This window comes from Panulirus ornatus, chromosome 1 (genome assembly GCF_036320965.1).
Source record: "Panulirus ornatus isolate Po-2019 chromosome 1, ASM3632096v1, whole genome shotgun sequence".
NCBI lineage: Eukaryota > Metazoa > Arthropoda > Malacostraca > Decapoda > Palinuridae > Panulirus > Panulirus ornatus.
This window is the reverse complement of record NC_092224.1, coordinates 73,452,412-73,473,084: the sequence shown is the minus strand read 5'-3', so window position 1 is coordinate 73,473,084 and position 20,673 is coordinate 73,452,412. Positions and strand designations below refer to the sequence as shown.

The window sequence follows — 20,673 nt, the reverse complement described above, 5'->3', positions numbered from 1 at the left end:
TACTTTCTTACATTCTATCACATACTTCCACAACTCCTGTTTCAGGAGTACTGCTACTCCTTCCCTTGCTCTTGTCCTCTCACTAACCCCTGACTTTACTCCCAAGACATTCCCAAACCACTCTTCCCTTTACCCTTGAGCTTCGTTTCACTCAGAGCCAAAACATCCAGGTTCCTTTCCTCAAACATACTACCTATCTCTCCTTTTTTCCACATCTTGGTTACATCCACACACATTGAGGCACCCCAGTCTGAGCCTTCGAGGAGGAAACACTCCCTGCGTGACTCCTTCTTCTGTTTCCCATTTAGAAAGTTAAAAAAATACAAGGAGGGGAGGATTTCTGGCCCCCCCCGCTCCTGTCCCCTCTAGTCGCTTTCTATGACACGCGAGGAATGCGTGGGAAGTATCTTTCACCCTTATCCCCAGGGATAAAATACATATATATATACACATACACACACATACACACACATACACACACATACACACACATACACACACATACACACACATACACACACATACACACACATACACACACATACACACACATACACACACATACACACACATACACACACATACACACACATACACACACATACACACACATACACACACATACACACACATACACACACATACACACACATACACACACATACACACACATACACACACATACACACACATACACACACATACACACACATACACACACATACACACACATACACACACATACACACACATACACACACATACACACACATACACACACATACACACACATACACACACATACACACACATACACACACATACACACACATACACACACATACACACACATACACACACATACACACACATACACACACATACACACACATACACACACATACACACACATACACACACATACACACACATACACACACATACACACACATACACACACATACACACACATACACACACATACACACACATACACACACATACACACACATACACACACATACACACACATACACACACATACACACACATACACACACATACACACACATACACACACATACACACACATACACACACATACACACACATACACACACATACACACACATACACACACATACACACACATACACACACATACACACACATACACACACATACACACACATACACACACATACACACACATACACACACATACACACACATACACACACATACACACACATACACACACATACACACACATACACACACATACACACACATACACACACATACACACACATACACACACATACACACACATACACACACATACACACACATACACACACATACACACACATACACACACATACACACACATACACACACATACACACACATACACACACATACACACACATACACACACATACACACACATACACACACATACACACACATACACACACATACACACACATACACACACATACACACACATACACACACATACACACACATACACACACATACACACACATACACACACATACACACACATACACACACATACACACACATACACACACATACACACACATACACACACATACACACACATACACACACATACACACACATACACACACATACACACACATACACACACATACACACACATACACACACATACACACACATACACACACATACACACACATACACACACATACACACACATACACACACATACACACACATACACACACATACACACACATACACACACATACACACACATACACACACATACACACACATACACACACATACACACACATACACACACATACACACACATACACACACATACACACACATACACACACATACACACACATACACACACATACACACACATACACACACATACACACACATACACACACATACACACACATACACACACATACACACACATACACACACATACACACACATACACACACATACACACACATACACACACATACACACACATACACACACATACACACACATACACACACATACACACACATACACACACATACACACACATACACACACATACACACACATACACACACATACACACACATACACACACATACACACACATACACACACATACACACACATACACACACATACACACACATACACACACATACACACACATACACACACATACACACACATACACACACATACACACACATACACACACATACACACACATACACACACATACACACACATACACACACATACACACACATACACACACATACACACACATACACACACATACACACACATACACACACATACACACACATACACACACATACACACACATACACACACATACACACACATACACACACATACACACACATACACACACATACACACACATACACACACATACACACACATACACACACATACACACACATACACACACATACACACACATACACACACATACACACACATACACACACATACACACACATACACACACATACACACACATACACACACATACACACACATACACACACATACACACACATACACACACATACACACACATACACACACATACACACACATACACACACATACACACACATACACACACATACACACACATACACACACATACACACACATACACACACATACACACACATACACACACATACACACACATACACACACATACACACACATACACACACATACACACACATACACACACATACACACACATACACACACATACACACACATACACACACATACACACACATACACACACATACACACACATACACACACATACACACACATACACACACATACACACACATACACACACATACACACACATACACACACATACACACACATACACACACATACACACACATACACACACATACACACACATACACACACATACACACACATACACACACATACACACACATACACACACATACACACACATACACACACATACACACACATACACACACATACACACACATACACACACATACACACACATACACACACATACACACACATACACACACATACACACACATACACACACATACACACACATACACACACATACACACACATACACACACATACACACACATACACACACATACACACACATACACACACATACACACACATACACACACATACACACACATACACACACATACACACACATACACACACATACACACACATACACACACATACACACACATACACACACATACACACACATACACACACATACACACACATACACACACATACACACACATACACACACATACACACACATACACACACATACACACACATACACACACATACACACACATACACACACATACACACACATACACACACATACACACACATACACACACATACACACACATACACACACATACACACACATACACACACATACACACACATACACACACATACACACACATACACACACATACACACACATACACACACATACACACACATACACACACATACACACACATACACACACATACACACACATACACACACATACACACACATACACACACATACACACACATACACACACATACACACACATACACACACATACACACACATACACACACATACACACACATACACACACATACACACACATACACACACATACACACACATACACACACATACACACACATACACACACATACACACACATACACACACATACACACACATACACACACATACACACACATACACACACATACACACACATACACACACATACACACACATACACACACATACACACACATACACACACATACACACACATACACACACATACACACACATACACACACATACACACACATACACACACATACACACACATACACACACATACACACACATACACACACATACACACACATACACACACATACACACACATACACACACATACACACACATACACACACATACACACACATACACACACATACACACACATACACACACATACACACACATACACACACATACACACACATACTGTCTCCCGCGTTTGCGAGGTAGCGCAAGGAAACAGACAAAAGAAATGGCCCAACCCACCCCCATACACATGTATATACATACGTCCACACACGCAAATATACATACCTACACAGCTTTCCATGGTTTACCCCAGACGCTTCACATGCCTTGATTCAATCCACTGACAGCACGTCAACCCCGGTATACCACATCGCTCCAATTCACTCTATTCCTTGCCCTCCTTACACCCTCCTGCATGTTCAGGCCCCGATCACACAAAATCTTTTTCACTCCATCTTTCCACCTCCAATTTGGTCTCCCTCTTCTCCTCGTTCCCTCCACCTCCGACACATATATCCTCTTGGTCAATCTTTCCTCACTCATTCTCTCCATGTGCCCAAACCATTTCAAAACACCCTCTTCTGCTCTCTCAACCATGCTCTTTTTATTTCCACACATCTCTCTTACCCTTATGTTACTTACTCGATCAAACCACCTCACACCACACATTGTCCTCAAACATCTCATTTCCAGCACATCCATCCTCCTGCGCACAACTCTATCCATAGCCCACGCCTCGCAACCATACAACATTGTTGGAACCACTATTCCTTCAAACATACCCATTTTTGCTTTCCGAGATAATGTTCTCGACTTCCACACATTCTTCAAGGCTCCCAGAATTTTCGCCCCCTCCCCCACCCTATGATCCACTTCCGCTTCCATGGTTCCATCCGCTGCCAGATCCACTCCCAGATATCTAAAACACTTCACTTCCTCCAGTTTTTCTCCATTCAAACTCACCTCCCAATTGACTTGACCCTCAACCCTACTGTACCTAATAACCTTGCTCTTATTCACATTTACTCTTAACTTTCTTCTTTCACACACTTTACCAAACTCAGTCACCAGCTTCTGCAGTTTCTCACATGAATCAGCCACCAGCGCTGTATCATCAGCGAACAACAACTGACTCACTTCCCAAGCTCTCTCATCCCCAACAGACCTCATACTTGCCCCTCTTTCCAAAACTCTTGCATTCACCTCCCTAACAACCCCATCCATAAACAAATTAAACAACCATGGAGACATCACACACCCCTGCCGCAAACCTACATTCACTGAGAACCAATCACTTTCCTCTCTTCCTACACGTACACATGCCTTACATCCTCGATAAAAACTTTCCACTGCTTCTAACAACTTGCCTCCCACACCATATATTCTTAATACCTTCCACAGAGCATCTCTATCAACTCTATCATATGCCTTCTCCGGATCCATAAATGTTACATACAAATCCATTTGCTTTTCTAAGTATTTCTCACATACATTCTTCAAAGCAAACATCTGATCCACACATCCTCTACCACTTCTGAAACCACACTGCTCTTCCCCAATCTGATGCTCTGTACATGCTTTCACCCTCTCAATCAATATCCTCCCATATAATTTACCAGGAATACTCAACAAACTTATACCTCTGTAATTTGAGCACTCACTCTTATCCCCTTTGCCTTTGTACAATGGCACTATGCACGCATTCCGCCAATCCTCAGGCACCTCACCATGAGTCATACATACATTAAATAACCTTACCAACCAGTCAACAATACAGTCACCCCCTTTTTTAATAAATTCCACTGCAATACCATCCAAACCTGCTGCCTTGCCGGCTTTCATCTTCCGCAAAGCTTTTACTACCTCTTCTCTGTTTACCAAATCATTTTCCCTAACCCTTTCACTTTGCACACCACCTCGACCAAAACACCCTATATCTGCCACTCTATCATCAAACACATTCAACAGACCTTCAAAATACTCACTCCATCTCCTTCTCACATCACCACTACTTGTTATCACCTCCCCATTTGCGCCCTTCACTGAAGTTCCCATTTGCTCCCTTGTCTTACGCACTTTATTTACCTCCTTCCAGAACATCTTTTTATTCTCCCTAAAATTTAATGATACTCTCTCACCCCAACTCTCATTTGCCCTTTTTTTCACCTCTTGCACCTTTCTCTTGACCTCCTGTCTCTTTCTTTTATACGTCTCCCACTCAGTTGCATTTTTTCCCTGCAAAAATCGTCCAAATGCCTCTCTCTTCTCTTTCACTAATACTCTTACTTCTTCATCCCACCACTCACTACCCTTTCTAATCAACCCACCTCCCACTCTTCTCATGCCACAAGCATCTTTTGCGCAATCCATCACTGATTCCCTAAATACATCCCATTCCTCCCCCACTCCCCTTACTTCCATTGTTCTCACCTTTTTCCATTCTGTACTCAGTCTCTCCTGGTACTTCCTCACACAAGTCTCCTTCCCAAGCTCACTTACTCTCACCACCCTCTTCACCCCAACATTCACTCTTCTTTTCTGAAAACCCATACAAATCTTCACCTTAGCCTCCACAAGATAATGATCAGACATCCCTCCAGTTGCACCTTTCAGCACATTAACATCCAAAAGTCTTTCTTTCGCACGCCTGTCAATTAACATGTAATCCAATAACGCTCTCTGGCCATCTCTCCTACTTACATAAGTATACTTATGTATATCTCGCTTTTTAAACCAGGTATTCCCAATCATCAGTCCTTTTTCAGCACATAAATCTACAAGCTCTTCACCATTTCCATTTACAACACTGAACACCCCATGTATACCAATTATTCCCTCAACTGCCACATTACTCACCTTTGCATTCAAATCACCCAACACTATAACCCGGTCTCGTGCATCAAAACCACTAACACACTCATTCAGCTGCTCCCAAAACACTTGCCTCTCATGATCTTTCTTCTCATGCCCAGGTGCATATGCACCAATAATCACCCATCTCTCTCCATCAACTTTCAGTTTTACCCATATTAATCAAGAATTTACTTTCTTACATTCTATCACATACTTCCACAACTCCTGTTTCAGGAGTACTGCTACTCCTTCCCTTGCTCTTGTCCTCTCACTAACCCCTGACTTTACTCCCAAGACATTCCCAAACCACTCTTCCCCTTTACCCTTGAGCTTCGTTTCACTCAGAGCCAAAACATCCAGGTTCCTTTCCTCAAACATACTACCTATCTCTCCTTTTTTCACATCTTGGTTACATCCACACACATTTAGGCACCCCAGTCTGAGCCTTCGAGGAGGATGAGCACTCCCCGCGTGACTCCTTCTTCTGTTTCCCATTTTAGAAAGTTAAAAAAATACAAGGAGGGGAGGATTTCTGGCCCCCCCGCTCCTGTCCCCTCTAGTCGCTTTCTATGACACGCGAGGAATGCGTGGGAAGTATTCTTTCACCCTTATCCCCAGGGATAATATACATATATATATACACATACACACACATACACACACACACGCACATATACACACACACACACATACATATGTATACATGTGAAAAATGTAAGAAACAATTTAGAAAACTGAAACTTCTAGCTTGAAATGAAATGAAAAAATGAATGTCACATAATGTTTCAATGTAGTGGTATATCATGATATTTTCTCAACCAACGGTCTCTTCCTGGCCATGCTGCAGTAATATGTCGACAATGGTTAACTCATGTCACCAGCTTTTAGAGTGTAAATAAGAATAATGATATTGTATCATTCAGCGTCAGGAATGACATAGACATGGTAAGTCAATAGGCTGGAAGTCAAGTTTTTTTTTTATTATTATACTTTGTCGCTGTCTCCCGTGTTTGCGAGGTAGCGCAAGGAAACAGACGAAAGAAATGGCCCAACCCCCCCCCCATACACATGTATATACATACATCCACACACTCAAATATACATACCTACACAGCTTTCCATGGTTTACCCCAGACGCTTCACATGCCTTGATTCAATCCACTGACAGCACGTCAACCCCGGTATACCACATCGCTCCAATTCACTCTATTCCTTGCCCTCCTTTCACCCTCCTGCATGTTCAGGCCCCGATCACACAAAATCTTTTTCACTCCATCTTTCCACCTCCAATTTGGTCTCCCTCTTCTCCTCGTTCCCTCCACCTCCGACACATATATCCTCTTGGTCAATCTTTCCTCACTCATTCTCTCCATGTGCCCAAACCACTTCAAAACACCCTCTTCTGCTCTCTCAACCACGCTCTTTTTATTTCCACTCATCTCTCTTACCCTTACGTTACTCACTCGATCAAACCACCTCACACCACATATTGTCCTCAAACATCTCATTTCCAGCACATCCATCCTCCTGCGCACAACTCTATCCATAGCCCACGCCTCGCAACCATACAACATTGTTGGAACCACTATTCCTTCAAACATACCCATTTTTGCTTTCCGAGATAATGTTCTCGACTTCCACTTCTTCAGGGCCCCCAGAATTTTCGCCCCCTCCCCCACCCTACGATCCACTTCCGCTTCCATGGTTCCATCCGCTGCCAGATCCACTCCCAGATATCTAAAACACTTCACTTCCTCCAGTTTTTCTCCATTCAAACTCACCTCCCAATTGACTTGACCCTCAACCCTACTGTACCTAATAACCTTGCTCTTATTCACATTTACTCTTAACTTTCTTCTTTCACACACTTTACCAAACTCAGTCACCAGCTTCTGCAGTTTCTCACATGAATCAGCCACCAGCGCTGTATCATCAGCGAACAACAACTGACTCACTTCCCAAGCTCTCTCATCCCCAACAGACTTCATACTTGCCCCTCTTTCCAAAACTCTTGCATTCACCTCCCTAACAACCCCATCCATAAACAAATTAAACAACCATGGAGACATCACACACCCCTGCCGCAAACCTACATTCACTGAGAACCAATCACTTTCCTCTCTTCCTACACGTACACATGCCTTACATCCTCGATAAAAACTTTTCACTGCTTCTAACAACTTTCCTCCCACACCATATATTCTTAATACCTTCCACAGAGCATCTCTATCAACTCTATCATATGCCTTCTCCAGATCCATAAATGCTACATACAAATCCATTTGCTTTTCTAAGTATTTCTCACATACATTCTTCAAAGCAAACACCTGATCCACACATCCTCTACCACTTCTGAAACCACACTGCTCTTCCCCAATCTGATGCTCTGTACATGCCTTCACCCTCTCAATCAATACCCTCCCATATAATTTACCAGGAATACTCAACAAACTTATACCTCTGTAATTTGAGCACTCACTCTTATCCCCTTTGCCTTTGTACAATGGCACTATGCACGCATTCCGCCAATCCTCAGGCACCTCACCATGAGTCATACATACATTAAATAACCTTACCAACCAGTCAACAATACAGTCACCCCCTTTTTTAATAAATTCCACTGCAATACCATCCAAACCTGCTGCCTTGCCGGCTTTCATCTTCCGCAAAGCTTTTACTACCTCTTCTCTGTTTACCAAATCATTTTCCCTAACCCTCTCACTTTGCACACCACCTCGACCAAAACACCCTATATCTGCCACTCTATCATCAAACACATTCAGGAAGTCAAGTTTATCTTTACTATTTCTTTATAACAAAAAGTGAAGCAATGCATGTCGTTTGTAATGGGATGACTGTCCTCTACAAATTTCTATCATTCATATTGATCCTGCAGGGTATTTTTTCCTACCTGTTTTCTGTCTGGCGTGTTGCCTGAGAGAGTGGAGGATGGGAAGAGAGCCTTTGCTTTGCTATCCTTCTCTTTTACTTCTTTAAAAGGGGACTGCATTTATTCTTTTTCTCATTTTTTAAATAATGTTTAGGCCAGACCACCTTGCTTGGCCATAGGGTTTTCGTGTTCCCTGTATCTGTGTAACTTTCTCCCTCGCTCTTTTTCTCGTTGAACATCTGCTGATATTACTGCTTCTGCACTTCCCTGCCCTGTATTGTCAATAAATTTTGTGTGTTCTGTTGTCCTTTCCATAACTGAATGCTGATATTACTTCTTCACTTCCCTGACCATTATTGTCTGTAGATTCTGTATACATTTTTGTATTCCCATCAGACTTTTTACTTTTTAATGGCTTCACCATCTTTCCTCTGATTTTGTATGCCATGATTCTACTCCACTAAACTGAATTGTCGTTTATACATAGAAAATGTATTTCTTAGATTTCTTAGCTCCTTTCTCATCTTTATGATTCCCTCTATATCCTTGAAATGTTTCTTCAGTTTTTTAACTCTGGCTCTAGTTGTGTTATTCTTTGGTTTTCTTCTTATGACATTCCCATAATATCCCCAAATTTTTGTTCTCTGATGTTTTCATCTTTAGTCTCTCCCTTGCAAATATGTTTTTGAGTGACGACTTTCTTTGTTCCTGTAATTGAATCCATGTCAGACTTTCATGGTTCAGGCAGTGCTAGGGGTCTAAAATCATCCCCACAGTAACACAATTAACAGTCATGAAGCTTACTAGAACAAAACATCCTCAAATATGAGGAAAATTTAAATCTTTAACTGACACTGAATGTTACCTTTGTGGTTACACTAAAATTTAACCCCTTCTAGCAAGTCAGAGCTGCTTTTTAATACTTTAATTTAGCTACACTTGTTCCCTTCAGGAATGTTATCTTCTCACTCTCTTATGAATTGGGTCTCCTTAAAGTAGGGGGAGGGAGAGAGAGAGAGAGAGAGAGAGAGAGAGAGAGAGAGAGAGAGAGAGAGAGAGAGAGAGAGAGAGATCAGGGGTCTCCTTAAAGTAGGGGGAGAGAGAGAGAGAGAGAGATCAGGGGTCTCCTTAAAGTAGGGAGAGAGAGAGAGAGAGAGATTAATTCTCAGAAGTTGGTAACAGTTTTGTATTCAATTTGAACGTGGAAATCTTCCTCTCCCATACCCTATGTAAACTCCCAAAATTTGGCAAACCTAAACTGGATATCTAATCCACATATCACACTCAGGGTTCCCATCAGGGTCCCACCCACTCACCCACCTATACTTGTTTATTATAGGCTTTATGAGCTGTAGACTCCAAAATCTTGAAAGAAACAGGGATCACTGCATGGAGTTCTTTTCTGGTGAAAGAGGTGACTGGTGAATTTTTAATGGCCAGTCATATGATAATGTGGTATTCACTTGTTAGCTTTGTTAAAAATCTGCTTCACTTATGTCTTTGCCTCTTTAATTCATTTTCTTCAGTTGTAGAAAGAAATTTTTCAAATTCAAAATGTATTTATTTTTAACATGGCTGAATCCAGATCTCTACTCTTGCAGGATACGAGTGAGAAGGATTTAGGAGATTTTGAGAAGAATTGGAAGTTTGATTTCGATGATGAAAAGGAGTGACATGATGACAACTTTTTAAGAAGACTCAGATATGTATGTGAATACGGAAAGAGGGTAAGGATATTATTCATGATATTCATGACAAATGGAAATTTAAGATCATAATACAAGAAAAATTAATATAATTAAACAGTCTACTGTCAACTGATACTCTGATGTAAAATGAACTTTTGCAATAGATGTTACAAAATTTCCATAGTTTGCACTTGGATTATGACATATGTAAATATAATGAAAACACATTAAACCCAATATGATGCTTTTGTAGGAAAGGTAGATGAACTGAGAGGAAGGAGGGTCTTTTTGTTTCTACAAATCATGGCAAAGAATTTCCCCTAATTCTTGACACTTTAAATCCTACTACCCTTTGTATTTTTCTGGCTTTGCATATTCAGCCATATTTTCTCATGATCCTCTAATTCTTAAAACTTTAAGTCTTACTACTCTCAATTTGGCCTTACATATCCAGCCATATTTTCTGATGATTGAAAAGTAAAATAGAATTGTAACATAGAAAATTTTACTTTTCTGACCAAGTTTAAAACTAGGTGCTTGATACAGTAATTTGTTTTTGTTTTTTATACAGTGACCCATTCCATGGAATGATAAAACACTTGAAAGACTGAATGAGCAGTCAGATAAATTTGAACTGAAATGAGGATGCAGAAACATGGAAATTTGCTGCTGTTTTCATCTTTCAGCCATCATGTCAAAAGGCATATGTAGTGGGATGTTAATGGCAGTGTATTTATACTTCAGCAGGTGTTACAGCCTTCACTGTATATGAGTCAGAATATTTAAGCTGCACCCAATTTATGAACGTTTATCAAGGATGGTCTTCTTAGAATAGGAAGAGAAGGAATACTAAGTAGAAGTTCATCATCAATATATATTAGTACTTTTGTACCTGCCTTCCTGCCCCAACATTTTGTAGAAAGGTTTGGGAAATGCTAAATTGAGTAGTTGGTGACTAAGTGAACTTAGATAAAAGTTTATGCAATTTATGGATGAACTAAAGCTCAAAGATTTAAAGAGAACTGTCAGGAATAACTATTATCTTTTTTTCTCATTCTGTGAAGTCTCACAGTAATTTAATGTGATTTGGTGTTTTGTTTTCAGATTAGGTCTCAGTGAATTTTGGGTATTTTGGAAAAAATGAAAATTTTTTACTGTTACATATGTAATGTACTTCTATTTTTATATGCAGTAGGAAATATCATATTGATTGAAAGTAAATATGAAGTTTTTACAGGTCAGACAGATAAGAAATGGATGTTTTTCCTTGCTGTTACCAGTGCATGAATGCATTAATGTTTGTCATTTCTCATTTTAGCAAGAATTGCCCATACCCTGTCATAGCCTTTGTATTTCAAATATTTGTAGTTGCTCGTATATAAGCATTCACAGTGTAACTCAAACATGCCTATTTCAGGCATTGATGATGAGTAGCTGATTTGTCATTAATTAGTATTGTTATACAACCCCAGGACCCCTTTTAAGGGTTTCCTGCAGCTTCCAGGCTGCATTCCATGCAGGAGCAGGGAAATGATGGACTTCTTTATCTGGAGAACATTTTTGAGAAGATTGTGCTTCTTTCCATCCACTGACGATGACATAGCCTCACTGAAGGCAAGTTGTCACTCACAGTGTAACGTCTTGCAAGTGGAGTCCTGTAACAGTTATCTCTTCTTATACAGGTATATGTGTCATCAGGATATTCCCTGCTGCATCATTTTTATTATCTCAGCTACCTTAAAGCTCTCATTTATGAATTGATTTTCTGCATTTAGTAGAGCATTATCTTACACAATTGTTTTGAAACTGACATTTTCATTCCAGAGTTAAGAACTTATGTCATACATTTTTTCTCTTTCCTCATTCCCCCAAAGTAGGATGAAATACTGTCTCAGTAGATCATATTATGTGATGTAACTTGCAAAACTTTACTTTTTACACTTTCAGTGTTCTGATCATGTCGTGCATTACAGCATTAACAACAAATTGTAGGTATGATATAAAAGATTTGAACTTAAAACCCAATCAAATGATGATGGCATCAAGCAGGATCATTAACTCACCCACAGAACATCCACAACAACTCTGGTGCATGGATAGCTCCTATGCACCTGCCAGCATAGTCTCCGTACATTCCATAGACTTCTTCTTGTCTTATGGTTCAGTTTGCTTCATGGATAATGTTACCTGAAACTTTAGTCTATATCTGTGTTTGCATAAACTTGTGTAACAACACCAGACTAGTATATGAAGTAATATTGTTGGTGCTTGCAGTGATTTATTATTTTGTATTTTGACAAGGAGAATTATGCGTTGAAATTCTCTTGTGGGATTTATATTAAAAAAGCAAGTTATGATGTAGTAAATGTGGCCTACAGGTCCTAGTTAGTGATTTTGTTGACACTATATTATCCTTTTTAGTACTCATAGCTAGAATTTTCAGTCACATTTACATCCTCATATTTTAATTTTGAGTTTTTAGGAGTCCTAAGGAAATATATTTTATAATTTCTGACATGTAAATAATTTTGTAAAAGATTATGCAGTGTGACTATCAGTATTAAGCATCTGAAATATTTTACTGATCCTCTAAGGAACAATGGAAAGAGATCACATGCTCTCTCATGTTTGATGTACTATATACAACCCCAGGACCCCTGTGGAGGGGTCCTGCAACAACAAGGCTGCACAACTTGCAGGAGCCGGGAAAATATTAAATATTTTAGAATGAAAGTTCCTTGATAAGACTACTCCTTTTTGTCCCATGACAATGAAGGTAACCTCATAATTGAGATAAAACTACATACAGGCAGAATCTGGTAACACTTAGTTTGATAACCTTTGCAACAATTTTTTTTCATACTTGTTAGCAAGGTAGTGCCAGGAACAGATACAGAAAGGCTGCAATTGCTATTGTCCATTTTCTAGCTATCATATGCACTGCATCAAGAATCACAGCCCACTAACCACAATCAGTCCCTGCAGACCTTTCCACGGTTTCCCACAGCAGTTTCACATGCCATGGTTCACTCCATTGACAGCATATTGACCCCTGTATACGGCATCATTCCAGTGCACTCTATCTTGTTCATGCCTTTCACTTTCCTACATGTCCATGCCTTGATTACTCAGAATCTTTTTGTACTCCATCCTTCCATCTCTAATTTGGTCTCCCACTTCAACTTCTTTCCTCCACTTCTGACACATATATCCTTTTTTGTCAGTCTCACTTAACTCTTCATATGTCCAGACCATTTCAGCTCACCCTCTTCAGCTCTTTCATCCATATTCGTTTTATAACCACAGCTGTGCATTACCATTTTATTACTTAATCAAACCACCTCACACCATGTTGTATACTTGAACATTTCATTCTCATTGTATGTACCCTCCTCCACAAATCCTTATCTGTGGCCCATACCGCATATCCATACAACATTGTTGGGACTATTATACCTTCAAATGTAACCATTTTTGCCATTACAGACAAAGTCCTGCCTTTCCTCTACCCAGAACCTTTGCACCCTCACCCACTTTATTACTCGCTTCTTCCATGGCTCCATTTGCTGCCATGTCACTCCATGGTATCTAGAACGCTTCACTTCCTCCAACATTTGTCCATTTAGACTCATACCCTAGCTAACCTGTCCTTCTACCCTGCTAAACCTAATGACCTTGCTTTTATTCATATTATTCTCAACTTCCTAAAATAATAATTAAATATTCATACACATTCACCATTTCCCACATTAGCTAGGTAGCATAACATAAGACCGAGCCAAAGAGTGAATATCCTCATTTGGCCCCCTTCTCTGTTTTTTATTTTGGAAAAGTGAAAACTGGAGGGGAGGATTTCCAGCCCACTGCTCCCTCCCCTTTTAGTCACCTTTTACAACCTGCAGGAAATACATGGGATGTATTCTTTCTCCCATATCCCCAGGGGTAATAAATAGACATATCTTTATTATTGTTATTATTATACTTATCACCATTTCCCGCATCAGTGAGTTAGTACCAGGAAACAGACAAAGAAATACCCATCCACATATATATATATATATATATATATATATATATATATATATATATTTTTTTTTTTATATACTTTGTCGCTGTCTCCCGCGTTTGCGAGGTAGCGCAAGGAAACAGACGAAAGAAATGGCCCAACCCACCCCCATACACATGTATATACATACGTCCACACACGCAAATATACATACCTACATAGCTTTCCATGGTTTACCCCAGACGCTTCACATGCCTTGATTCAATCCACTGACAGCACGTCAACCCCGGTATACCACATCGCTCCAATTCACTCTATTCCTTGCCCTCCTTTCACCCTCCTGCATGTTCAGGCCCCGATCACACAAAATCTTTTTCACTCCATCTTTCCACCTCCAATTTGGTCTCCCTCTTCTCCTCGTTCCCTCCACCTCCGACACATATATCCTCTTGGTCAATCTTTCCTCACTCATTCTCTCCATGTGACCAAACCATTTCAAAACACCCTCTTCTGCTCTCTCAACCACGCTCTTTTTATTTCCACACATCTCTCTTACCCTTACGTTACTTACTCGATCAAACCACCTCACACCACACATTGTCCTCAAACATCTCATTTCCAGCACATCCATCCTCCTGCGCACAACTCTATCCATAGTCCATGCCTCGCAACCATACAACATTGTTGGAACCACTATTCCTTCAAACATACCCATTTTTGCTTTCCGAGATAATGTTCTCGACTTCCACACATTCTTCAAGGCTCCCAGAATTTTCGCCCCCTCCCCCACCCTATGATCCACTTCCGCTTCCATGTTTCCATCCGCTGCCAGATCCACTCCCAGATATCTAAAACACTTCACTTCCTCCAGTTTTTCTCCATTCAAACTCACCTCCCAATTGACTTGACCCTCAACCCTACTGTACCTAATAACCTTACTCTTATTCACATTTACTCTTAACTTTCTTCTTTCACACACTTACTAAACTCAGTCACCAGCTTCTGCAGTTTCTCACATGAATCAGCTACCAGCGCTGTATCATCAGCGAACAACAACTGACTCACTTCCCAAGCTCTCTCATCCACAACAGACTGCATACTTGCCCCTCTTTCCAAAACTCTTGCATTTACCTCCCTAACAACCCCATCCATAAACAAATTAAACAACCATGGAGACATCACACACCCCTGCCACAAACCTACATTCACTGAGAACCAATCACTTTCCTCTCTTCCTACACGTACACATGCCTTACATCCTCGATAAAAACTTTTCACTGCTTCTAACAACTTGCCTCCCACACCATATATTCTTAGTACCTTCCACAGAGCATCTCTATCAACTCTATCATATGCCTTCTCCAGATCCATAAATGCTACATACAAATCCATTTGCTTTTCTAAGTATTTCTCACATACATTCTTCAAAGCAAAAACCTATATATATATATATATATATATATATTATTATTTTATTATTATTATATTTTGTCGCTGTCTCCCGCGTTTGCGAGGTAGTGCAAGGAAACAGACGAAAGAAATGGCCCAAACCCCCCCCCCCCATACACATGTATATACATACGTCCACACACGCAAATATACATACCTACACAGCTTTCCATGGTTTACCCCAGACGCTTCACATGCCTTGCTTCAATCCACTGACAGCACGTCAACCCCGGTATACCACATCGCTCCAATTCACTCTATTCCTTGCCCTCCTTTCACCCTCCTGCATGTTCAGGCCCCGATCACACAAAATCTTTTTCACTCCATCTTTCCACCTCCAATTTGGTCTCCCTCTTCTCCTTGTTCCCTCCACCTCCGACACATATATCCTCTTGGTCAATCTTTCCTCACTCATCCTCTCCATGTGCCCAGACCATTTCAAAACACCCTCTTCTGCTCTCTCAACCACGCTCTTTTTATTTCCACACATCTCTCTTACCCTTATGTTACTTACTCGATCAAACCACCTCACACCACACATTGTCCTCAAACATCTCACTTCCAGCACATCCATCCTCCTGCGCACAACTCTATCCGTAGCCCACGCCTCGCAACCATACAACATTGTTGAAACCACTATTCCTTCAAACATACCCATTTTTGCTTTCCGAGATAATATTCTCGACTTCCACCCATTCTTCAAGGCTCCCAGGATTTTCGCCCCCTCCCCCACCCTATGATCCACTTCCGCTTCCATGTTTCCATCCGCTGCCAGATCCACTCCCAGATATCTAAAACACTTAACTTCCTCCAGTTTTTCTCCATTCAAACTTACACCCTCTCAGTCAATACCCTCCCATATAATTTACCAGGAATACTCAACAAACTTATACCTCTGTAATTTGAGCACTCACTCTTATCCCCTTTGCCTTTGTACAATGGCACTATGCATGCATTCCGCCAATCCTCAGGCACCTCACCATGAGTCATACATACATTAAATAACCTTACCAACCAGTCAACAATACAGTCACCCCCTTTTTTAATAAATTCCACTGCAATACCATCCAAACCTGCTGCCTTGCCGGCTTTCATCTTCCGCAAAGCTTTTACTACCTCTTCTCTGTTTACCAAATCATTTTCCCCAACCCTCTCACTTTGCACACCACCTCGACCAAGACACCCTATATCTGCCACTCTATCATCAAACACATTCAACAAACCTTCAAAATACTCACTCCATCTCCTTCTCACATCACCAGTACTTGTTATCACCTCCCCATTAGTGCCCTTCACTGAAGTTCCCATTTGCTCCCTTGTCTTACGCACTTTATTTACCTCCTTCCAGAACATCTTTTTTTTTTTTTTTATTATACTTTGTCGCTGTCTCCCGCGTTTGTGAGGTAGCGCAAGGAAACAGACGAAAGAAATGGCCCAACCCCCCCCCATACACATGTATATACATACGTCCACACATGCAAATATACATACCTACACAGCTTTCCATGGTTTACCCCAGACGCTTCACATGCTCTGCTTCAATCCACTGACAGCACGTCAACCCCGGTATACCACATCGATCCAATTCACTCTATTCCTTGCCCTCCTTTCACCCTCCTGCATGCTCAGGCCCCGATCACACAAAATCTTTTTCACTCCATCTTTCCACCTCCAATTTGGTCTCCCTCTTCTCCTTGTTCCCTCCACCTCCGACTCATATATCCTCTTGGTCAATCTTTCCTCACTCATCCTCTCCATGTGCCCAAACCACTTCAAAACACCCTCTTCTGCTCTCTCAACCACGCTCTTTTTATTTCCACACATCTCTCTTACCCTTACATTACTCACTCGATCAAACCACCTCACACCACACATTGTCCTCAAACATCTCATTTCCAGCACATCCATCCTCCTGCGCACAACTCTATCCATAGCCCACGCCTCGCAACCATACAACATTGTTGGAACCACTATTCCTTCAAACATACCCATTTTTGCTTTCCGAGATAATGTTCTCGACTTCCACACATTCTTCAAGGCCCCCAGGATTTTCGCCCCCTCCCCCACCCTATGATCCACTTCCGCTTCCATGGTTCCATCCGCTGCCAGATCCACTCCCAGATATCTAAAACACTTCACTTCCTCCAGTTTTTCTCCATTCAAACTCACCTCCCAATTGACTTGACCCTCAACCCTACTGTACCTAATAACCTTGCTCTTATTCACATTTACTCTTAACTTTCTTCTTCCACACACTTTTCCAAACTCAGTCACCAGCTTCTGCAGTTTCTCACATGAATCAGCCACCAGCGCTGTATCATCAGCGAACAACAACTGACTCACTTCCCAAGCTATCTCATCCCCAACAGACTTCATACTTGCCCCTCTTTCCAAAACTCTTGCATTTACCTCCCTAACAACCCCATCCATAAACAAACTAAACAACCATGGAGACATCACACACCCCTGCCGCAAACCTACATTCACTGAGAACCAATCACTTTCCTCTCTTCCTACACGTACACATGCCTTACATCCTCGATAAAAACTTTTCACTGCTTCTAACAACTTTCCTCCCACACCATATATTCTTAATACCTTCCACAGAGCATCTCTATCAACTCTATCATATGCCTTCTCCAGATCCATAAATGCTACATACAAATCCATTTGCTTTTCTAAGTATTTCTCACATACATTCTTCAAAGCAAACACCTGATCCACACATCCTCTACCACTTCTGAAACCACACTGCTCTTCCCCAATCTGATGCTCTGTACATGCCTTCACCCTCTCAATCAATACCCTCCCATATAATTTACCAGGAATACTCAACAAACTTATACCTCTGTAATTTGGGCACTCACTCTTATCCCCTTTGCCTTTGTACAATGGCACTATGCACGCATTCCGCCAATCCTCAGGCACCTCACCATCTTTTTATTCTCCCTAAAATTTAATGATACTCTCTCACCCCAACTCTCATTTGCCCTCTTTTTCACCTCTTGCACCTTTCTCTTGACCTCCTGTCTCTTTCTTTTATACATCTCCCACTCAATTGCATTTTTTCCCTGCAAAAATCATCCAGAGCATCAGATTGGGGAAGAGCAGTGTGGTTTCAGAAGTGGTAGAGGATGTGTGGATCAGGTGTTTGCTTTGAAGAATGTATGTGAGAAATACTTAGAAAAGCAAATGGATTTGTATGTAGCATTTATGGATCTGGAGAAGGCATATGATAGAGTTGATAGAGATGCTCTGTGGAAGGTATTATGAATATATGGTGTGGGTGGCAAGTTGTTAAAAGCAGTGAAAAGTTTTTATCGAGGATGTAAGGCATGTGTACGTGTAGGAAGAGAGGAAAGTGATTGGTTCTCAGTGAATGTAAGTTTGCGGCAGGGGTGTGTGATGTCTCCATGGTTGTTTAATTTGTTTATGGATGGGGTTGTTAGGGAGGTGAATGCAAGAGTTTTGGAAAGAGGGGCAAGAATGAAGTCTGTTGTGGATGAGAGCTTGGGAAGTGAGTCAGTTGTTGTTTGCTGATGATACAGCGCTGGTGGCTGATTCATGTGAGAAACTGGAGAAGCTGGTGACTGAGTTTGGTAAAGTGTGTGGAAGAAGAAAGTTAAGAGTAAATGTGAATAAGAGCAAGGTTATTAGGTACAGTAGGGTTGAGGGTCAAGTCAATTGGGAGGTAAGTTTGAATGGAGAAAAACTGGAGGAAGTAAAGTGTTTTAGATATCTGGGAGTGGATCTGGCAGCGGATGGAACCA

At 41.0% G+C, this 20,673-nt stretch overlaps 1 protein-coding gene across 2 annotated transcripts in view; it reads left to right on the top strand.

Moving 5' to 3' along the window:
* LOC139749623 (roquin-1-like) overlaps window positions 1-19,475 on the top strand; it is a 115,725-nt gene extending 96,250 nt beyond the window's left edge. Inside the window, exons 10-11 of one of the 2 annotated variants that reach the window (XR_011713003.1) lie at window positions 11,362-11,487; window positions 12,921-19,475. Coding sequence is in view for 1 of the 2 variants with exons in the window: in XM_071663761.1 (XP_071519862.1) it covers window positions 11,362-11,433 (72 nt within the window). In the remaining variant the exon portion in view is untranslated. Of the gene's footprint in view, window positions 1-11,361 lie in introns of both variants that reach the window. The other variant, XM_071663761.1, reaches the window with a different exon arrangement.
* The last annotated feature ends 1,198 nt before the right edge of the window (window positions 19,476-20,673 follow it).